General features: G+C 63.9%; 1 protein-coding gene across 16 annotated transcripts in view; it reads left to right on the forward strand.

Annotated features, from left to right (window-relative positions):
- BRSK2 (BR serine/threonine kinase 2) overlaps positions 1 to 10,563 on the forward strand; it is a 62,768-nt gene extending 52,205 nt beyond the window's left edge. For 2 of the 16 annotated variants that reach the window (XR_004265888.1, XR_004265889.1), the window contains 6 exons: positions 2,497 to 2,620; positions 4,456 to 4,636; positions 4,705 to 4,794; positions 5,060 to 5,154; positions 7,210 to 7,257; positions 8,873 to 10,563. Coding sequence is in view for 12 of the 16 variants with exons in the window: in XM_032270584.1 (XP_032126475.1) it covers positions 2,497 to 2,620; positions 4,456 to 4,636; positions 4,705 to 4,794; positions 7,210 to 7,257; positions 8,402 to 8,625 (667 nt within the window). In the remaining 4 variants the exon portion in view is untranslated. Of the gene's footprint in view, positions 1 to 2,496; positions 2,621 to 4,455; positions 4,637 to 4,704; positions 4,795 to 5,059; positions 5,155 to 7,209; positions 7,258 to 8,401 lie in introns of all 16 variants that reach the window. The other 14 variants (XM_032270589.1, XM_032270581.1, XM_032270587.1 and 11 more) reach the window with 10 other exon arrangements.
- Positions 10,564 to 15,356: the final 4,793 nt, after the last annotated feature.

Consider the following 15,356-nt stretch of genomic DNA (forward strand, 5'->3'; position numbering starts at 1 on the left):
CTCCCACAGTCCCCTCCCAAAGGTCCCGGCACAGCCGCCTCCCACAGCCCCACCCCAGGGTCCGGCACAGCCGCCTCCCACAGTCCCATCCCAAAGGTCCCGGCACAGCCACCTCCCACAGTCCCACCCAAGGGTCCGGCACAGCCGCCTCCCGCAGTCCCACCCGAGGGTCTGGCACAGCCGCCTCCCGCAGTCCCGCCCGAGGGTCCGGCACAGCCGCCTCCCACAGTCCCACCCGAGGGCCCGGCACAGCCGCCTCCCACAGCCCCACCCAAGGGTCCAGCACAGCCGCCTCCCACAGTCCCCTCCTTGCCCAGGACTCGCTTGCTGGGGACCTGAGACAACCCTCAGTCCCAGCTGCCTCCAGCCCCAGAGGAACAGAACAAGGCGCTGTGTGCGCATGGGAGGCGACAGTCTTCAGGAAGGGGTGGTTGTCTGGGACAGGCAGGGCCGACGTCCTTGAGTCTGAAGCCCCGGGTGGAAGCCCAGGCAGTTTCCAGATTCCAGCCTTGTGGGGGATGTTTCTCCTGGCAGATGCGGCCCACCCCATGAGGAAGGGTCCCCTGCCAGTGTCACAGGTGACTGATTTAAGTTCATCTCATCTAAAAATGGCTTTGCAGCAACGCCCAGACTCACGTCCCGCCAGGCTGTGCACCGTCTACCATGTGGGCATGGGAGTCATGGCGCAGGCCCCACCCGCCTCATTGGGCAGCCTCCCTGGGCCCCCTGGCATCTTTCACACCTGGGACTATTTTTGACAAATGCCACACCCCCAGGCCTCAAAGCAGAGAGTCATGTGTGTACCATGTGTCCCGTCTCTTCCATGGCAGAACATGGAACATGCAGAACCCCCGTCTGTGTTTCTAGAACTGCCTGGCTGCCCCGTGCACTTCCTGGCTCCAGGCCCTGGCACAGAGCTGGGGTAAGCCAGAGCTGGCCCTTGGAGTTCCAAACCCAGAACAGCCAGCCGCTGAGGCCGGCAGGACACTGAGGCGGCACTGAGAGACTAAGCAATGGCCGAGCCGGCCCTGCGCCCGTCTGGCAGGACTCCCGGGCCTCACAGGGACGGCCGCAGTGGCCGAGGAGTAGGCAGCCCCAGAAACTGGCAAGGGGAAGGGAAGCTGTGTAGCCAGGATGCCGGTAGAGGGCACCCTGAGCCCAGCCCCACTGGTGCCTCCTCCTGGTGCCTGCCTCTGCCTCTCTGCAGCCCTGGTCCCACGTCCAGGCAGCGGCGGCAGGGGAAGCTGCCAGGGAGAGCCCTCCCAGACAACGGCCGCCCAGCACGCTCTGCCTGAGTTGAGGGGGTCGGGGGGGGGCCGGAGCAGAGGCCTCTGCACGTTGGGGTGGGCCTGCCAGCAGGATGGGAGCAACCTTCTGTGGCCTCAGAAACGGCTCCTGCTCCTGTTGGAAGCCAGTTGCAGGCCCCACCTGCTTCTGGGGGTGGGGAGCACAGGTGACTTGAGGAGCCCTGCTCAAGCCACTTCCCACGGGGGCCTTGTGAGGAGGGCTTGTCTGTGGAGGGACAGCCCCAGGCTTGGGAGCGGGTGGCAGGCTGGCAAGGTGGGCCGGGGTACGGAGCAGTGTGGGGTGGGCTGGGCAGGTGGGTGATGCCAGCCATTCTCACTGGGCCCTGCGTCCAGCAAAGGAAGTGATGTGGGTCAGGCCCACCGGTCATGAGGTTGGCAGGACTGCCCCAGCCTGGGGTGGGGACCGCCCGCTGTGGTGGCACTAGGGAACCAGGGTCTGCGTGGCTGTGGCGAGCCCGGAACTGCCCTTCCCCAGCCAGCCCTGGAGGTCTGGAAGTGACTTCTACTCTACAGGGTGGGGACCAGCCCTGCCAGGCTGGAGCCACAGGGAAGCCACATGGCCACATGCCCTAAACACGGGAGGGCGGCCCCAGGGGTGCCGAAGCTGCCCTGCCCAGTGGGAGGGGGCACAGACCCCGGCATCTGCTGAGGCTGCCCTGTCTGGTGTCTGGTGGGAGGACACACAGCCCCCAGTATCTGTACTATACCTGTCCTGCCACTGCCTGTGTACAGCTCCCTGGTTTCCCCAGCTCCAGGCTGGGCACCTTGGCCAGGATGCCACTGGGCACCTGACTAGGGCTTAGCCAGAAACATAAAAGCAAGGCTGGGGGCAGGGGGCACCCTACTCCCCTCTCCTTTTCTTCCCAGTGGGGTCTCTAGTGAGTGTGCTGCCCAGGCATAGCTCGAGGGAGCCAAGGGGCACCAGTTAGGGCCGTGGAACCTGATTAGGGTCATAGGTTAGGGCCATGGTGAAGGTCAGCGCATTCGGGTAGTGTTAGGGCCAGGGTTAGGGTGTTGGGGCCAGGATAAAGGTCAGGGTCAGGGCCACGGGTTCTGCCTAGCGCTGTGGAGAGCTGTTTCTATCGCGTGGGAATTGAGGAATTCCGCCGTTCCAACCCCAGGTTTGAGGGAGGCAGTGGTGTGGACAGCACCAGGCCTCCGTCCTCACAGCCTGTCTCCCACTGCCCAGGCTGGCCAAGAAGTCCTGGTTTGGGAACTTCATCAGCCTGGAGAAGGAGGAGCAGGTCTTCGTGGTCATCAAAGACAAGCCTCTGAGCTCCATCAAGGCTGACATCGTGCACGCCTTCCTGTCGGTGAGGCCACAAGCACCAGGGCAGGCGGGCAGCCCTCCCACCCCCCGCCCCCCCCCCCCCCCCCGAGAACGGGCAGCCCCCCCAACCCCACACCTCTGAGCCCCCCTCAAGAACGGGCAGCCGCCGCAAGAATGGGCAGCCCCCGCCAACCCCACGACACCCAGCTCCCCAGAGAATCCAGAAGCCTGTCTGTCCTTACCCAAGACACGTCCACACACACACAGAACGGACATCATTCACCTGTGGGCCTGCCCAGCTGCCTTCACCAGACAGGCGTTCTCTCCTGCCCGCCCTCTCGAGGGAGGGGTCCCTGCCCATCTGGGGCACTTGGCCTTCGGAGGGAGGCAGGGCCTCAATCACTGGTCCCGGGCAGCCCTAGGTGTGTGCCAGGCAGGGCTGGGCAGCTGGCACCTGGGGCAGGAGGCAGGCTCCAGTGAAGCGGGCCTCAGAGAGTGACGCCTCCATGAGACTCGGGAAGAAGCCATTGCGAGGCTGTGACCCCAGGGACCCCGTGGGGCTCTGCGGGCCCTCAGTGGACACCCCCAGGCCTCGCCCTGCCCTTGGAGGCTGGATGGCTCTCCACAAGGGTGGCCGCACTCAGGGGCTTGGGTTGGCTTCGTTTGTCTTTGCTGGGCGTCAGGTTAGAGGAGCAGAAGGACCCATAAAGTCTTAAATAGAGAAGTGTTATTGCCAGGACTTGAGCGCCCGGTCCCACCAGGAGGCCCCTTCCCTGCCAGCCCTGTCCACTCTGTGCTGTGCCCAGGCATCACAGGGGCCGCCCCCACCTGCCTCCCCCACCTGCCGCCCCCGCCGCCCCCAGCCTGACCCCCTGGGGCTGCTGTCCTGCCCCATTTTCATGGCCCCCAGGGGCCCTCTCTGGCCCCAGGATCTTGGCAAGATCAGGCTGTGGCTCATGGCGGCGGCCTCTCTAGCGGGGGGGCGGCCTCCACCTCACTGGACGCTCTGGGCACTCAGGCCACCGTTGCTCTGGCTGAGCTGAGCTTCCCTTATCGCTGTAGGGATACCTTGGAGCCTCTACAGAAGGCTCTGGGCACAGGCAGGGCAGGGCCAGGCACTTGGATCTTGGCTTCAGGGGCCCTCAGCGTCCCCGTCCCCATGTCCGCGTCCCTGCAGGGGCCTCCTCCCCACACCATGTCCCTTCATGCCGCCCCTAGTTGCCACGGCCAACCTCAGACTCAACGGTGGCCCTGGTGTTTCCCCTTGCCGCCCCCACTGAGGCGGTTGTGTCCAGCCCAGACCCCGTGCCCTGGGTGGCCCCAAGTTCTGCTTCCTGTAGATGCTCCCTGGTAACTGCAGAGCCCACACAGCTGGTGCCAAGCGCCCTGTGTCCCCCTGGGTCCCATAAGCAGCAGGCAACTGTAGCTGAAGTAGGCGCTGTCCCAGGAAGCCCCAGCAGGAGGGCACAGTCCCAGCCCCAATCCCACGCCCCTGCTGTCCAGGGGCAGCTCCCCGACTCTCCACCTTCCCATCGGCTCCCACCCTGGACCCCAACCTTGGGCTGTAGGGGTCGCCTCCGCCTCTAAGGCTCCTCTATAAGGTCCTGGCCGTCCTGTGCTGTGGCTGCCTAAGAAAAGCCCAAGACGGGCTCAGCCACCCCTGCTGACAAGACCAAAGCTTTGGAGGGTGGGGGCTGGGAACGCCCCCTCCCTGCTCCAATGGAGTCCACCTGCCCTGTGCCCCTCACAGATATGGAAGCAGAGGTGCCTGGGTGCTCAGTTTGTGCACAGTAGGGCTGGCTCTCCCCAGAGCAGCTCCCCAGGGGGTCGGTGGGGGACCCGCCAGGCCAGCCAAACTCATGCTACCCTCCTCCACAGATCCCCAGCCTCAGCCACAGTGTCATCTCCCAGACGAGCTTCCGGGCCGAGTACAAGGCCACGGGGGGGCCCGCCGTGTTCCAGAAGCCGGTCAAGTTCCAGGTGGATATCACCTACACGGAGGGCGGGGAGGCGCAGAAGGAGAACGGCATCTACTCTGTCACCTTCACCCTGCTTTCAGGTGAGCCGGTGACCCTGGGGCGGCCCCGGGCCCAGGCCTGTGCAGGCATAACCCCCTGTCTCCCCCAGGCCCCAGCCGCCGCTTCAAGAGGGTGGTGGAGACCATCCAGACCCAGCTGCTGAGCACACATGACCCACCCTCCGCCCAGCACTTGTCAGGTGAGGCGGGCTCAGCTCCGGCCACCCTGCGGCCTGTGAATGGGGCGTGGCCAGCTGGTACTGCGAGGACGGGAGGCATGAGGACCTGGGCGCAGCCTCCTGGCCCCTCTGACGGCCGCCCCCACTTCCCTGCCCCAAGCTGTGGCTGCACCCCTCAGGCATCAGGGCCCCTTCCCAGCCCGGCGGGACCACCGCCTTGCCTCTGCACGCCAGGGACCTAGGGCCCAGCCGCACCACACTGAAAGGTGCCTCTTGTCCACCGTAGAACCCCCCCCGCCAGCGCCAGGACTAAGCTGGGGCGCTGGGCTTAAGGGCCAGAAGGTGGCCACCAGCTACGAGAGTAGCCTCTGACGCTGGCAGGTAAGGCGCCGGCCTGTGCTGGGGCGGGAGGGGCTGCGGGCAGGTCATCGGCGGAGCCGGGCTGGGCCTCAGCAGGGCCTTCCATGCCCACCCGCAGGTCTCAGCCCTGGACAGGCCAGGTGTGCCCCGGGCAGCCCATCTGCTAGGGAGCCAGACACAGGGCAGCCCGCCAGGTCCCAGGAGAGCAGTGACAAGGCCCCGCCCTCAGGGCTCCTGCCTCGGCACCCCAGGAGGGCCCCGTGACTTCTCACTTCCCTACTCTTCCCGACAGCCTGGGGCCCCGCCTCCAGCAGGGCACAGGGGCCTGATCCCAGCCAGGGCCAGGGCTCCACCACAGCCTCACGGGCGTGCGCAGGGGAGGCTTGCCCCATCCTGGAGCCTCCAGGGCCCAGAGCTGGAGGGTCCGTGCCACCCAGCATCCAGCAGAAAAGGCTCCCCCAACTCCACTGGGCCCATGTGTGACGGGACAGGGCGGAATGCTGGGCCCGTGCATGGGCCTGGTCTGTAAGCAAGGGTGTGCAGACATGCCTCTGAATGGCGGCGCGGCGTGGGGGCACTGGGTGTCACATAAGGGGAGCACCCAGGTGGGCCCTGGGGCCTGTCCCGGCCTGCATCTGCACAGCTCTGTGGTGTGCTAGGGTCACCTGTGTTTCTGTGTGGGGTCATGGAGGCCAGAGCGGGCCGCACCATCCTCATTCCATCCTCATTCCATTGCCTGTGGAAGCCCCCCCGGAGTGTGCTTCACCCCGCTGGGGGCTGGGGGCTAAGGTCCCCAACAGCCCTGGCCGTAACCCAAGCCCCAGTGGGTGGAGCAGTGGCCCCTTCTGCTGACCTTGGGAGCCGTGTTGGCACGGTGGGCAAGGAGGAGCAGGGTTCCAGGTGCCCTGCAGCGTACGTGGTGCTGCCTTACAGTGGAGGCTGTGCTGTTGGCCAGCAGCAGCCTCTGGCTCTCTGAGCCTTGAAAGCCTCCATCTTAGGAAGGGAAACTGAGGCCAGGGAAAAACAGGGCAGGCACCAAGGCCAGAGAGACGGACAGGGGGTGTCCAGGAGGGTGAAGAGACGGCCGCTGGGGTGCTGTCCAGGGTGTCCTTGCACCTGAGCAGCCAGTTGGGCACCTCAGCCTGCTCCTGCGTGGGCCATGGGCAGAGCTCCTCCAGCCTGGCCCTGCAAGGTGTGGTCCTGCCCATCAGCACATACCACTCCCCGCAAGCCAACTCCCAGCCCGTCCATGCCTGCCCTGGACCCTGACTTCAGTGGGGCCTATTGCAGAGGCTCTTGGGCCCCATCTGTCTCCCTCTGGACTTCAGGAGCCTACCCTGTCCTGACAATCTTGCTGTGCCCAGCCCTACCATCACCCCCCCACACACACACACAGACATACACATTGGACACTCTTGTCCAGGGAGCTCAGCTCCAAGGACCTGTGGCAGGTAGGTAGGGAGATGGGGGCCGCCTCAGGCACTGTTCATCCTCCATGAGACCCCAGCCTGGCTGAGAGAGGGGAGGCTAAGCCCCCGGTGAGCAGGCACAGGCAGAGCAGTGCAGGTGCCAGGGAGGGCCTCGAGGGAGCAGCCCTCCCAGGGCCCTGCTCCCACCCAGGTCCTGGCCTGGCAGCACCAGCATCTCCAGGCCCAGTATCGGGAAGAGGGCCAAGGACGAGGGTGCCTGCCTTGAGTTGAGGGCCTTGGAGCTGCTGAGTGGTGCAATGAGGAAGCATAGTGACTGGTACAGGCCGCGGCCAGGGGACACACTGGGAGGGAACCACCAACCCAGGGCACTGGCCTGTTCGAGGACCCTCAGCTGCCCAGGTGGCTCTGACTTGTTCCCGGCCTCATTCCAGGCGCTGCCCCTTCTAGGCCCCACCCCCAGGGGGGTCCACCTACTTCTGGCTCTGGCCCCGCCCAGTCTGCCCGACCACTGCCTGTGGGGTCCCACCCACTCCTGGCTCCGCCCCCTTCCAGGGCCCGGCCAGAGGCTGCCAGTGTCCAGCCAGCCCGAGGGAGGGTGGGGGCAGCCTTTCACTCACTCCCCTCCTCTCTCCATTCTGTGCTCCAGACACCACTAACTGTATGGAAATGATGACGGGGCGGCTTTCCAAATGTGGTAAGAATCCCCCACGCTCACCTGGCGCCTCTGCCTGCCACCCCTCCGCTCAGCCCCAGCCCGCACTGGCCCACACTCGCCGCCCTGGCTGTCCCGGCTTCCTGGTATAAATGTAGGCGCCCAGCAGCTTAGGTGTCCCCGACCCCATCCTCTACCCACCCCTGCCCAGCCCTAGGAGATCAGGACAGGCCCAGGAAGGGCCCCCCAACCAAGGCCTGAAGCCACTGACGGTCCCACGTGCAGGCTATGGTCTGGGGCAGGGGCCAGTGCCCACTCCTCTGTTCACTGGAGGCTGTGCCTGGCAGGGAGCAGAGGGGCCCACAGCTCGGGGCTCAGGTGTGGGTCAGGCTTAGGAAGTGGGGTGGAGGTGCCTCCACCGGCACACGTGGGCAGGGAGTGCAGGGCCCAGGAAGGGTGGGCTCTCCACTTACGCCCCACTCCTCCAGAATGCCCACATCTGAGGGACCTGGGACGTGACTCTAGCTGCCTGTCTCCAGCCGCCCAGCCTGCCTCCCACACCCACCTCCTCCATGCCTGTCCACCCATCTGTCCATCTGTCTGTCTGCTGCCAAGCTGTGTCCTAGCTGGTCGGGGGCCGGGCTTCAGGCCTCTCTGGGGAGGTGTAGCGGGCACACCCTCTCCCTGTCTTCCACCGGGCCTCACGTACGGGGGCCAGCAGCTGTCCCCAGGGCCCTTCGAGGCTTCAGAGCTCCCAGCAGGCCCTGGTCTTGATGCTGTCATCTCCGGATTTGGGGTGGGCCAGCCCTCGCGGCTGCAAGGTGGGGAGGAATGGGGGGGAGAGAGGGAGGGAGGGTCTTACCACCTGTCCCAAGCCTCACTTCTCCAAAGGAGCCCCGGGTCCTGGGCAACAGCTCGAAGGTGCTGGGGTCGTGAGCTCCTGGCCCCACGGCACACAGCTCCCCACACCGCACGGCCCCTGCTGGCGGCCGCCTGCCCACCGCTTGCTGCGCGCTGGTCCCCGCCCGCCCCATCGCAGCCTCATCTCTGGGTTCCCTGCCTCGCCAAGGCCCCTTCGTTCATTTGTTTGTTTGTTCTTTCTCTCTCCTCTCCCTTCCTCTTTCTCTCCCTTTTTTTTCTTTTTTTCTTTCTTTTCTCTTTTTTTGTCTCTGTTCTGTGTACCCAGGCAGCCCATTGAGTAACTTCTTTGACGTAATTAAACAACTTTTTTCAGACGAGAAGAACGGGCAGGCGGCCCAGGCCCCCAGCACGCCCGCCAAGCGGAGTGCCCACGGCCCACTCGGTGACTCCGCGGCCGCTGGCCCTGGCCCCGGAGGGGACGCCGAGTACCCAACGGGCAAGGACACGGCCAAGACGGGCCCGCCCGCCGCCCGCCGCGAGCAGCCTTAGACACACTAGCCCCCCCCCCAGCACAGCACTGACGGCGGCTGCCCCGCCGCCCGCCGCCCGCCCTGCCCCGAGTGGACCCGCGGCCGCCCGCCCGCCCGTCCAGACTGTTCTCAGAGCCTGGGAGGAAAGGAAAGGGGCGCCGGGGCCGGCCTGTGGGCTCCGCCACCCGCGCCCGCTCTCTTTTCTCTCTCCTGTCTCTGTCTCTGCCTGTCTCTGACGGCATCACTTGTTTCCACTCTGATACCAGGAATTATCCCGAAAAGTTAACATGTCACCTCCACGAGGCCATCCTCTGTGACCGAAGGCAGCTGCTGCGGACCCGCCCTCCCTCCGCTCCTGCTGTTGCTGCCGGGCAGCGAGGCCCAGCCCAGCGCCCCGTCCACCCCGAGGCAGCTCCTCGCCTCAGCTCCGCACGGCCCATGGTAGGAGGGCCAGGCTCGGGGGAGCCTCCTCCAGCCCGGCCAGACTCCTGGTCACCCAGTCACCTGACCCCTCAGCAAGAACAGCCTGCCTGGAAGCCTTTTGGGGCCGGGACCCCCCGGCGGGCAAAGTAGCTGCAGGAACAGACCCGTCCGCCGCCTCCACGCCGCACTCGGAGGCCGCCTCACGCCTCCCTGGCTGCGCCGCCTCCTATAGTCTTGGCCTCCCCGGGCTGCCTCCCGTCCTCCCGTCTCACCCATGCCTCCGTCGCCTCCTCTGGGGCGGCCGTGGGCTCTGGCGCTCCTCCCTGGCTGAGGTGGAAACAGAGAGACCGTGGGGCGTCAGAGCCTTCCTGGCCGGCCAGGCCGCTGGGCTGGGATCAGTGTTATTTATTTGCTGTTTTAATTTATGGAGTCTCTACACCTCTGTTCAGGGAAGGGCGGCAGCCGCATCCCCTGCCGTCTGCGCGTCTCGGGCAGTGGGGGGTCCAGGGCCCGGGCGCCCTCTGAGGACAAGAGCCGGCGGGGTGCGGGGGGCTGGCGAGCTACTGTAAACTTTAAAGAATTCCTGCAAGATATTTTTATAAACTTTTTTTTCTTGGTGGTTTTTGGAAAAGGGTGTGGGGGTGGGGCGCCGCAGGGGCAGGGCCAGGGCAGGGCAGGGCCAGGTTTTGTTTCAGCTCAGGCTCCCAGTTTTTGCACACTCATCTAGCTAAAGATGGCGCGGTTCGATCTGTCCTGGGTTCTGCTTCTCAACGTGGAGAGGCGGCTCCACCTCGGGGGGGGCTCAGGGCATCTCACGGCGGGCGGCAGTGCCCATGCCCTCGTCAAGACCCAGGCTGGGACAGTCTCGGCTTTGTGTCCAAGGGTGAAGGAGTAGGAGAAAGGCCCTCAAGGGCCCTCCCCACGCACAGGGCAGCAGGGGCGCCGGGGGCTTTTCTTATTAAAACGAAAAAAAGTTGAAAGCAACCGAAGGACAGAAAGGGCCAGTGGCGCTCCTCTGCAGGGTGTTCTGTGCAGTGCAGGGGGGTGGGGGCTGCAGGCCCGTCCCGCTCGGTGCCTGCCACCCTCGCTTCACCCCAGCTCAGGCTTCTGTGTTCCCGTGTGCCTGGCTCCCCAGGTGGGCACAGTGCCCGGGTGCAGCGGCTGGGAGGGCGGTGGCGTTCTGATGCATGCCTTTGCCACAGGGTCCATCTGCTTCGGTGCCCCTGCCTCGCATCCACCTCATGTATCAATTTTAACGCTTCTGTTAACATCAGACCTCTGCCACAGGCTGGGATTTCTACACATAAGAACAAAGTCATATAGGACAGCAAACGCCAGGCGGCACAGGCGGAAAGGGCTCTCCACGGAGACAAGGACACGAAGCAGAGCCTCTCGCCCGCCTTCTGCCTCTGTGCTTCGGACACATGCGGACTCCAGCAGGCACCACGGAAACGGGCACGCGCCTGCAGTGTACCCCTGTCACATACTGTGAGCAGCCACAGCTCCGGAACAATAAATCCCTTGCGCAAAGACACCGACGCAGCTCTTCATCCGGGCAGGGCGGGCGCGCAGGGCTCCGGGACAGCCGGGACAGCTTCCCCTTCCCCGCTTGCGGCCCTTGGGCTGTGCCAGTGTGAACGCAGCTTCCATCTGCCCAGCTGAAGAGGGCGAGGGTCCGGGCAGCCAGGGTCAGAGGTCACTTCTGATGTGGGGGCCATCCCTAAGGCTGCCCCAGCCTGAGCTGCGCTCCTGTCGAGGGCTGGGGAGGACCGCTCTTTGCACAGCTCCTCTGCCACCACCGCGAGGCCTGCACGGGCCAGCCTGGGCCTGGGCCTTTTCCTGGAGAAGGAGCCTTCTTCCCCTCCTCACTTGGGAAGAATCCGGATGGGATGCCATGACCCAGCCTTGGGAGCAAGGGCCCAGGATAGGTATAGCCCTTGGAGCTAGAGCAGGATGGTCCAGCCATGCCTGCCACAGAGGACAGCCAGGGCCGTGGGCTCCACTGGCACAACGCCCTGGCCTAGCTGCCCATCTGGTGCTGCAGCAGAAGGGCAGGTCCAGGCCCACGCCGTGAGGCCAGTGGCCGGGAGTCCACTGCAGCCTGGAGGCCAGGAGCAGGCCTCAGCGGGGTCTGGGCAGAGAGTAGCATCCACAGAGCTGACCTGGGAGGCCCACGCCCACTCCCCTCCTGTGTGAAGGACTCAGTGTGGCCGGACAGCACCCCACTGTCTATCACTGGAGCAGGTGCTCCAAGCAGTGGCTGCGGTGGGATGACACTGGGGTGGGGGCCACATCCCTGGTCTCGTCCAACAGAAGCTATAGCTGCCCCATCTCCACTGTGACAAAAAGTTCCCAGACATTGACAGAGTCTCTTGGTGGGGGACAGAATCACCACTAGGTGACAACCCCTGCCCTGAACTTCAAGCTGTGCCTGTGCCCATCTCTCTGGAGGGAGCCGGGGGCCCCCATGTTTGTCAGGCTTCATTAGCTCAGGGCTCTGCTCAGAGCCCAGGACACGGGGAAGCTGGGCCGTCCTCCTCTGCCTGACCCTGGACTGCCAAGTGGCTCACAGGTGGGTGCCCTGAAGAGAAGGCACTTGGGAGGGCCCCAGGGAATCGGGCTGCATTCCAGTCCCTGGATCACCGTGTCCAGGTACATCTCACCTTAAGAAACAGGTTGAGAAAAGGAACATGGCTGCCTGGTTCAGTGCAGCACAAGACAGTGGGGCGCAGGCTGCTGGCCCGGACCGGAAGCCTTCTGACCTGTGTCCTCCACGTGCGTCTCTGGGAGCAGCTGACACACACTCCTGGGCCTCCGCCCAACCTTCGCGTGTGAAGTCAGCCTTCTCAGGCATGTGGCTGGAGGCCCAAAAGGAAAGTGTGTCCAAGAGCCCTGCCCGCTTCCCGCTGTGCTCAGGAAGGGCTGCGCCCTGCAGCCCATGCTGACACCAACCTCTCTTGGTTGTAAATAACAGGACCCAAAGCAAGCTAAGCCAGAATCTGTTGGTATTTGTATAAAAAATGAAAACAAATACGGCAGGACTTCTGACGTGGCAGAGGAGTCCCACTCTACACCAGCTGGTCCTCACGTCATTTCCACGAAGAAGTTAAAGTGGAGATTGGAAAAAAAGGGATATGGCTGTGGGTCAGCCCGCCCAGTGAGAGGACAGTTTCTCAGTCCCAGTCCTAGGCTCTCAGGCTGATAATCTGAGGCACGTTTGGGGTCAGAGCCTGCCACTGCCTGGCCTGAAAGGTGGGCCCTGGTGATGAACCAACTGGCGAGCCCACCATAGGATGGCGGGTGGGTGGTGGGGGACAACAGCAGGCCCAGCTCCCACACAGGACTCAATGCCAGCAGGTGGGAGGTGGGTGCTCCGGGAAGGCACCTGCACACAGCAGCCCCGGCCTAGCTCTGAGCCTGCCCTGAGCTTTCCCCACAGTCACGGAGGGCACAGGCGCAGAGCCCCGGCCTCCTAATCTGTAAGACGGAACAATCCTGGTGCGACGAAGCCTCAGAGCTTGCAGGAGGCGGCTGATGCCCACATGCTGCCTCAGGGTGTGGCGTTCCAGCTGCCCTGCTCCCACCCCTATCCGCGAGCTCACCCAGGCCTGGCCCTGCCTCCCGCCCTCCAGTGGCGTAGTGTCCAGGCCTTCTGCCCTCACCCCAGGCCACATCCAGCCCCTCTCACTCACTCCAGTGACTTCTCCCAGTTCAGTTTCCCTTCCCTGGATCCACCCCAGGTGTGATTCGGCAAGGGGTCGGGACAGCAGAGAGCCAGAGAGGAGGAGGAGGAGGAGGAGGGCAGCAACAGGAGGAAGAGCCAGCAGCGACCTTCCAGGCAGCGGAGCCTGCTGGCGGTGAGGGGGGAGGGCCTGACAGACATGCAGGGAACATGACCTGAAGGGCCACCTGCATGCCGGCCGGGCCCACTGGGCTACAATCTACACTGGGCGTCTCGTGCTGTGGAGTTGCCCTCTGTGCCCCACCCCCCAGGACCCCGTGAGAACGCTTTGGCCCGCTTGGTATGTGTATTACCTCCTATGGTTTCCTATCACCACCACAGTTAAGTTACCACAGACTACGAAGCTTCAGACACCAATACCTCCCAGCTTGAGTCAAGTACTGGGCAGGCCTCACTCAAGGGGTCTCCCTGCTCTAGAATCAAGGTGTGTGCCTCCTGGAGGCCCCAGGGGAGAGTCTGTGGCCGCCTGCATCCCATGGCCCGGGGTCTCTACCTTTGCAGCCAGGAGTGTGTGGGTGGAGCCCCCTCATGGCTGTGTCCACGCGCCCCAGCCAGCTTCCAGCTTCCACAACGAAGGCCTCTCTGGCTCTCACTAGGCCCAGACCATCCCTGCCTCTCAAGGTCACTGGCACCCTTAATCCCATCTGCTGCTTTCATTCCCCTTTGCTGTGCTGGGTGGCAGGTTCACTCCCACGGGACTAGGGTATACACAGACCCGGCGGTGAGGGACTCCTTATGCTGACCACAGCCCACCCTCCTGCCCCCGCTGCTTCCCACGCATCCCATGTGCCAATGCACCCTTCCTCTCGCGGCCCCAACAGTCTCCACTGAACACAGCACCCACTCCAGTCCCAAACCTCATGTACATCTCATCAGCTCCCAAGTCCCAAGTCACACCCTTTAAGCCACCCTGATCAGGTATGGGTGAGACTCTGGGCATTGCACCCTGGGGCAATTTCCCTCTATCTGTGGACCCCTAAAGCTAGAAAACCAGTTACCTGCTCCCAAAATACCACCGGAGGACAGATGCAGAATGCCAGTCACTGACATCCCTGTTCCAAAGAAAGTCTGGCTAGGTGTGGGGGCCCAGCACTTTGGGAGGCTGAGAGGCAGGAGGATCACCTGAGCCCAGGGGTTCAAGACCAGCCTGGGTAGTGAATCTTCACCTCTACAGAATATTTCAAAATCAGCCAGGTGTAGGCTCGCAGCTGTGGCCCTGGCTACTCGGGAGGCTGAAGGGGGAGGATCGCTTGAGCCCAGAAGTCTGAGGCTGCAGTGAGCTAGGATCGTCCAGCGCTCCAGTTTGGGTGACGGTGAGACCCGGTCATTCCTGTATATGTACGTATGGACGTGACTCACGCAGAAAACTGCAGGGTGCCCGTGTCACTGCTCCCAAGAAATCCAAAATCCAGCTGGGCACACTCCTTCAGGTCCCAGCCAGGCCTGGGACCTCCCTCAGTGGGTCCCAGGCCCTGCTGCACCTCGAGACCACGCTGTCTTTTTATGAGACGTGGCAAGTGTTTGCAGCTCAACAGTTTAGTCTGCTTCCTCCCCGATCATTTTTGGGGGCCCAGGAGCCTCTCATAAAACCCCCCGCCTCAATCCAAGCCAAGTGAGTTTTTGATGGTGTAAATCCCCTCATGGTTCTCACGGAGCTTCACCCAACAAGTGAAGGGCTGGGCCCATGGCAGGTCCTCCCACAGCCATCCCTGCTTTCGGCGTCTGCTCGGGTGACCTGGGGCACCCACGAGCCACAGGCTCGCTCTCCTCAGGAGCTCCAAGCACACGTTCCGTCAGCGTCTTTAGCTGAGAATTCCCGAAGGCAGGGTGCTCACCTATTACCGTCTTCCTTTGCTCAAGGCTCCCTCTCAGCAGTGAAGGGAGGGGCCCGGCTGCACTCCAGCGCCTTCCATGCAGGCTGACCGCCCACACAAGTGCAGCTGCGCCTCTCCCCCACGGACCAGGCTCTCCCTGGCCCCTGCTCCTTCCTTTCTGAGCTCCCGCCTGCACCGTTAACCCTGCTGTGTCTCAGAAGGGCGGTGCACAGCAGCTCTGACTCTTCCCGGAGCGCAATCTCCCAGCCCCTCGAGCCACACTCACCCCCATCCTTCTACTGCCACCGGTTTAAGGGCATCGTGGGCTTTCTCTATCACCTTCGAAATTCTTCCAGCTTCTGCCCAATTCCAAAGCCACCTCCACCTTTCTAGGTGTTTGCTCCAGCAGCACCTCACGCCTAGAACCAAACTCTGCCTTCAGCTCCTGCTGCTGCAGCTGCCGTGAACTTCGTGCTGGAGACAGAATGAACTTATCTCAAACGAGCCTCACCGGGCTAGTCAACAAGGCCTGTTCCTTCTGAGTTCCCTCCTTCCCTAGCTTCTAGGAGTTGCCTGCGCTGCTGACTCAGGCCCTCCCCACGTCCATGCTGTGCTGCCTTCCTCCGCTGCCTGCCTGCTCAGTGCCCTCAGCCCTCCAGACAACACTGGGCCCATCCAGATACCACCCCAGCCCGAGGCCAGTGAGCAGGAGCCCTGACCCCTCCCCCAGCCCGAGGTCACGGATCGGGAACCCTGAGCTCCCCCATCCTG

The sequence above is a fragment of the Sapajus apella genome, unplaced genomic scaffold, assembly GCF_009761245.1.
Source record: "Sapajus apella isolate SASKATOON/1434 unplaced genomic scaffold, GSC_monkey_1.0 scaffold212, whole genome shotgun sequence".
Lineage (NCBI taxonomy): Eukaryota > Metazoa > Chordata > Mammalia > Primates > Cebidae > Sapajus > Sapajus apella.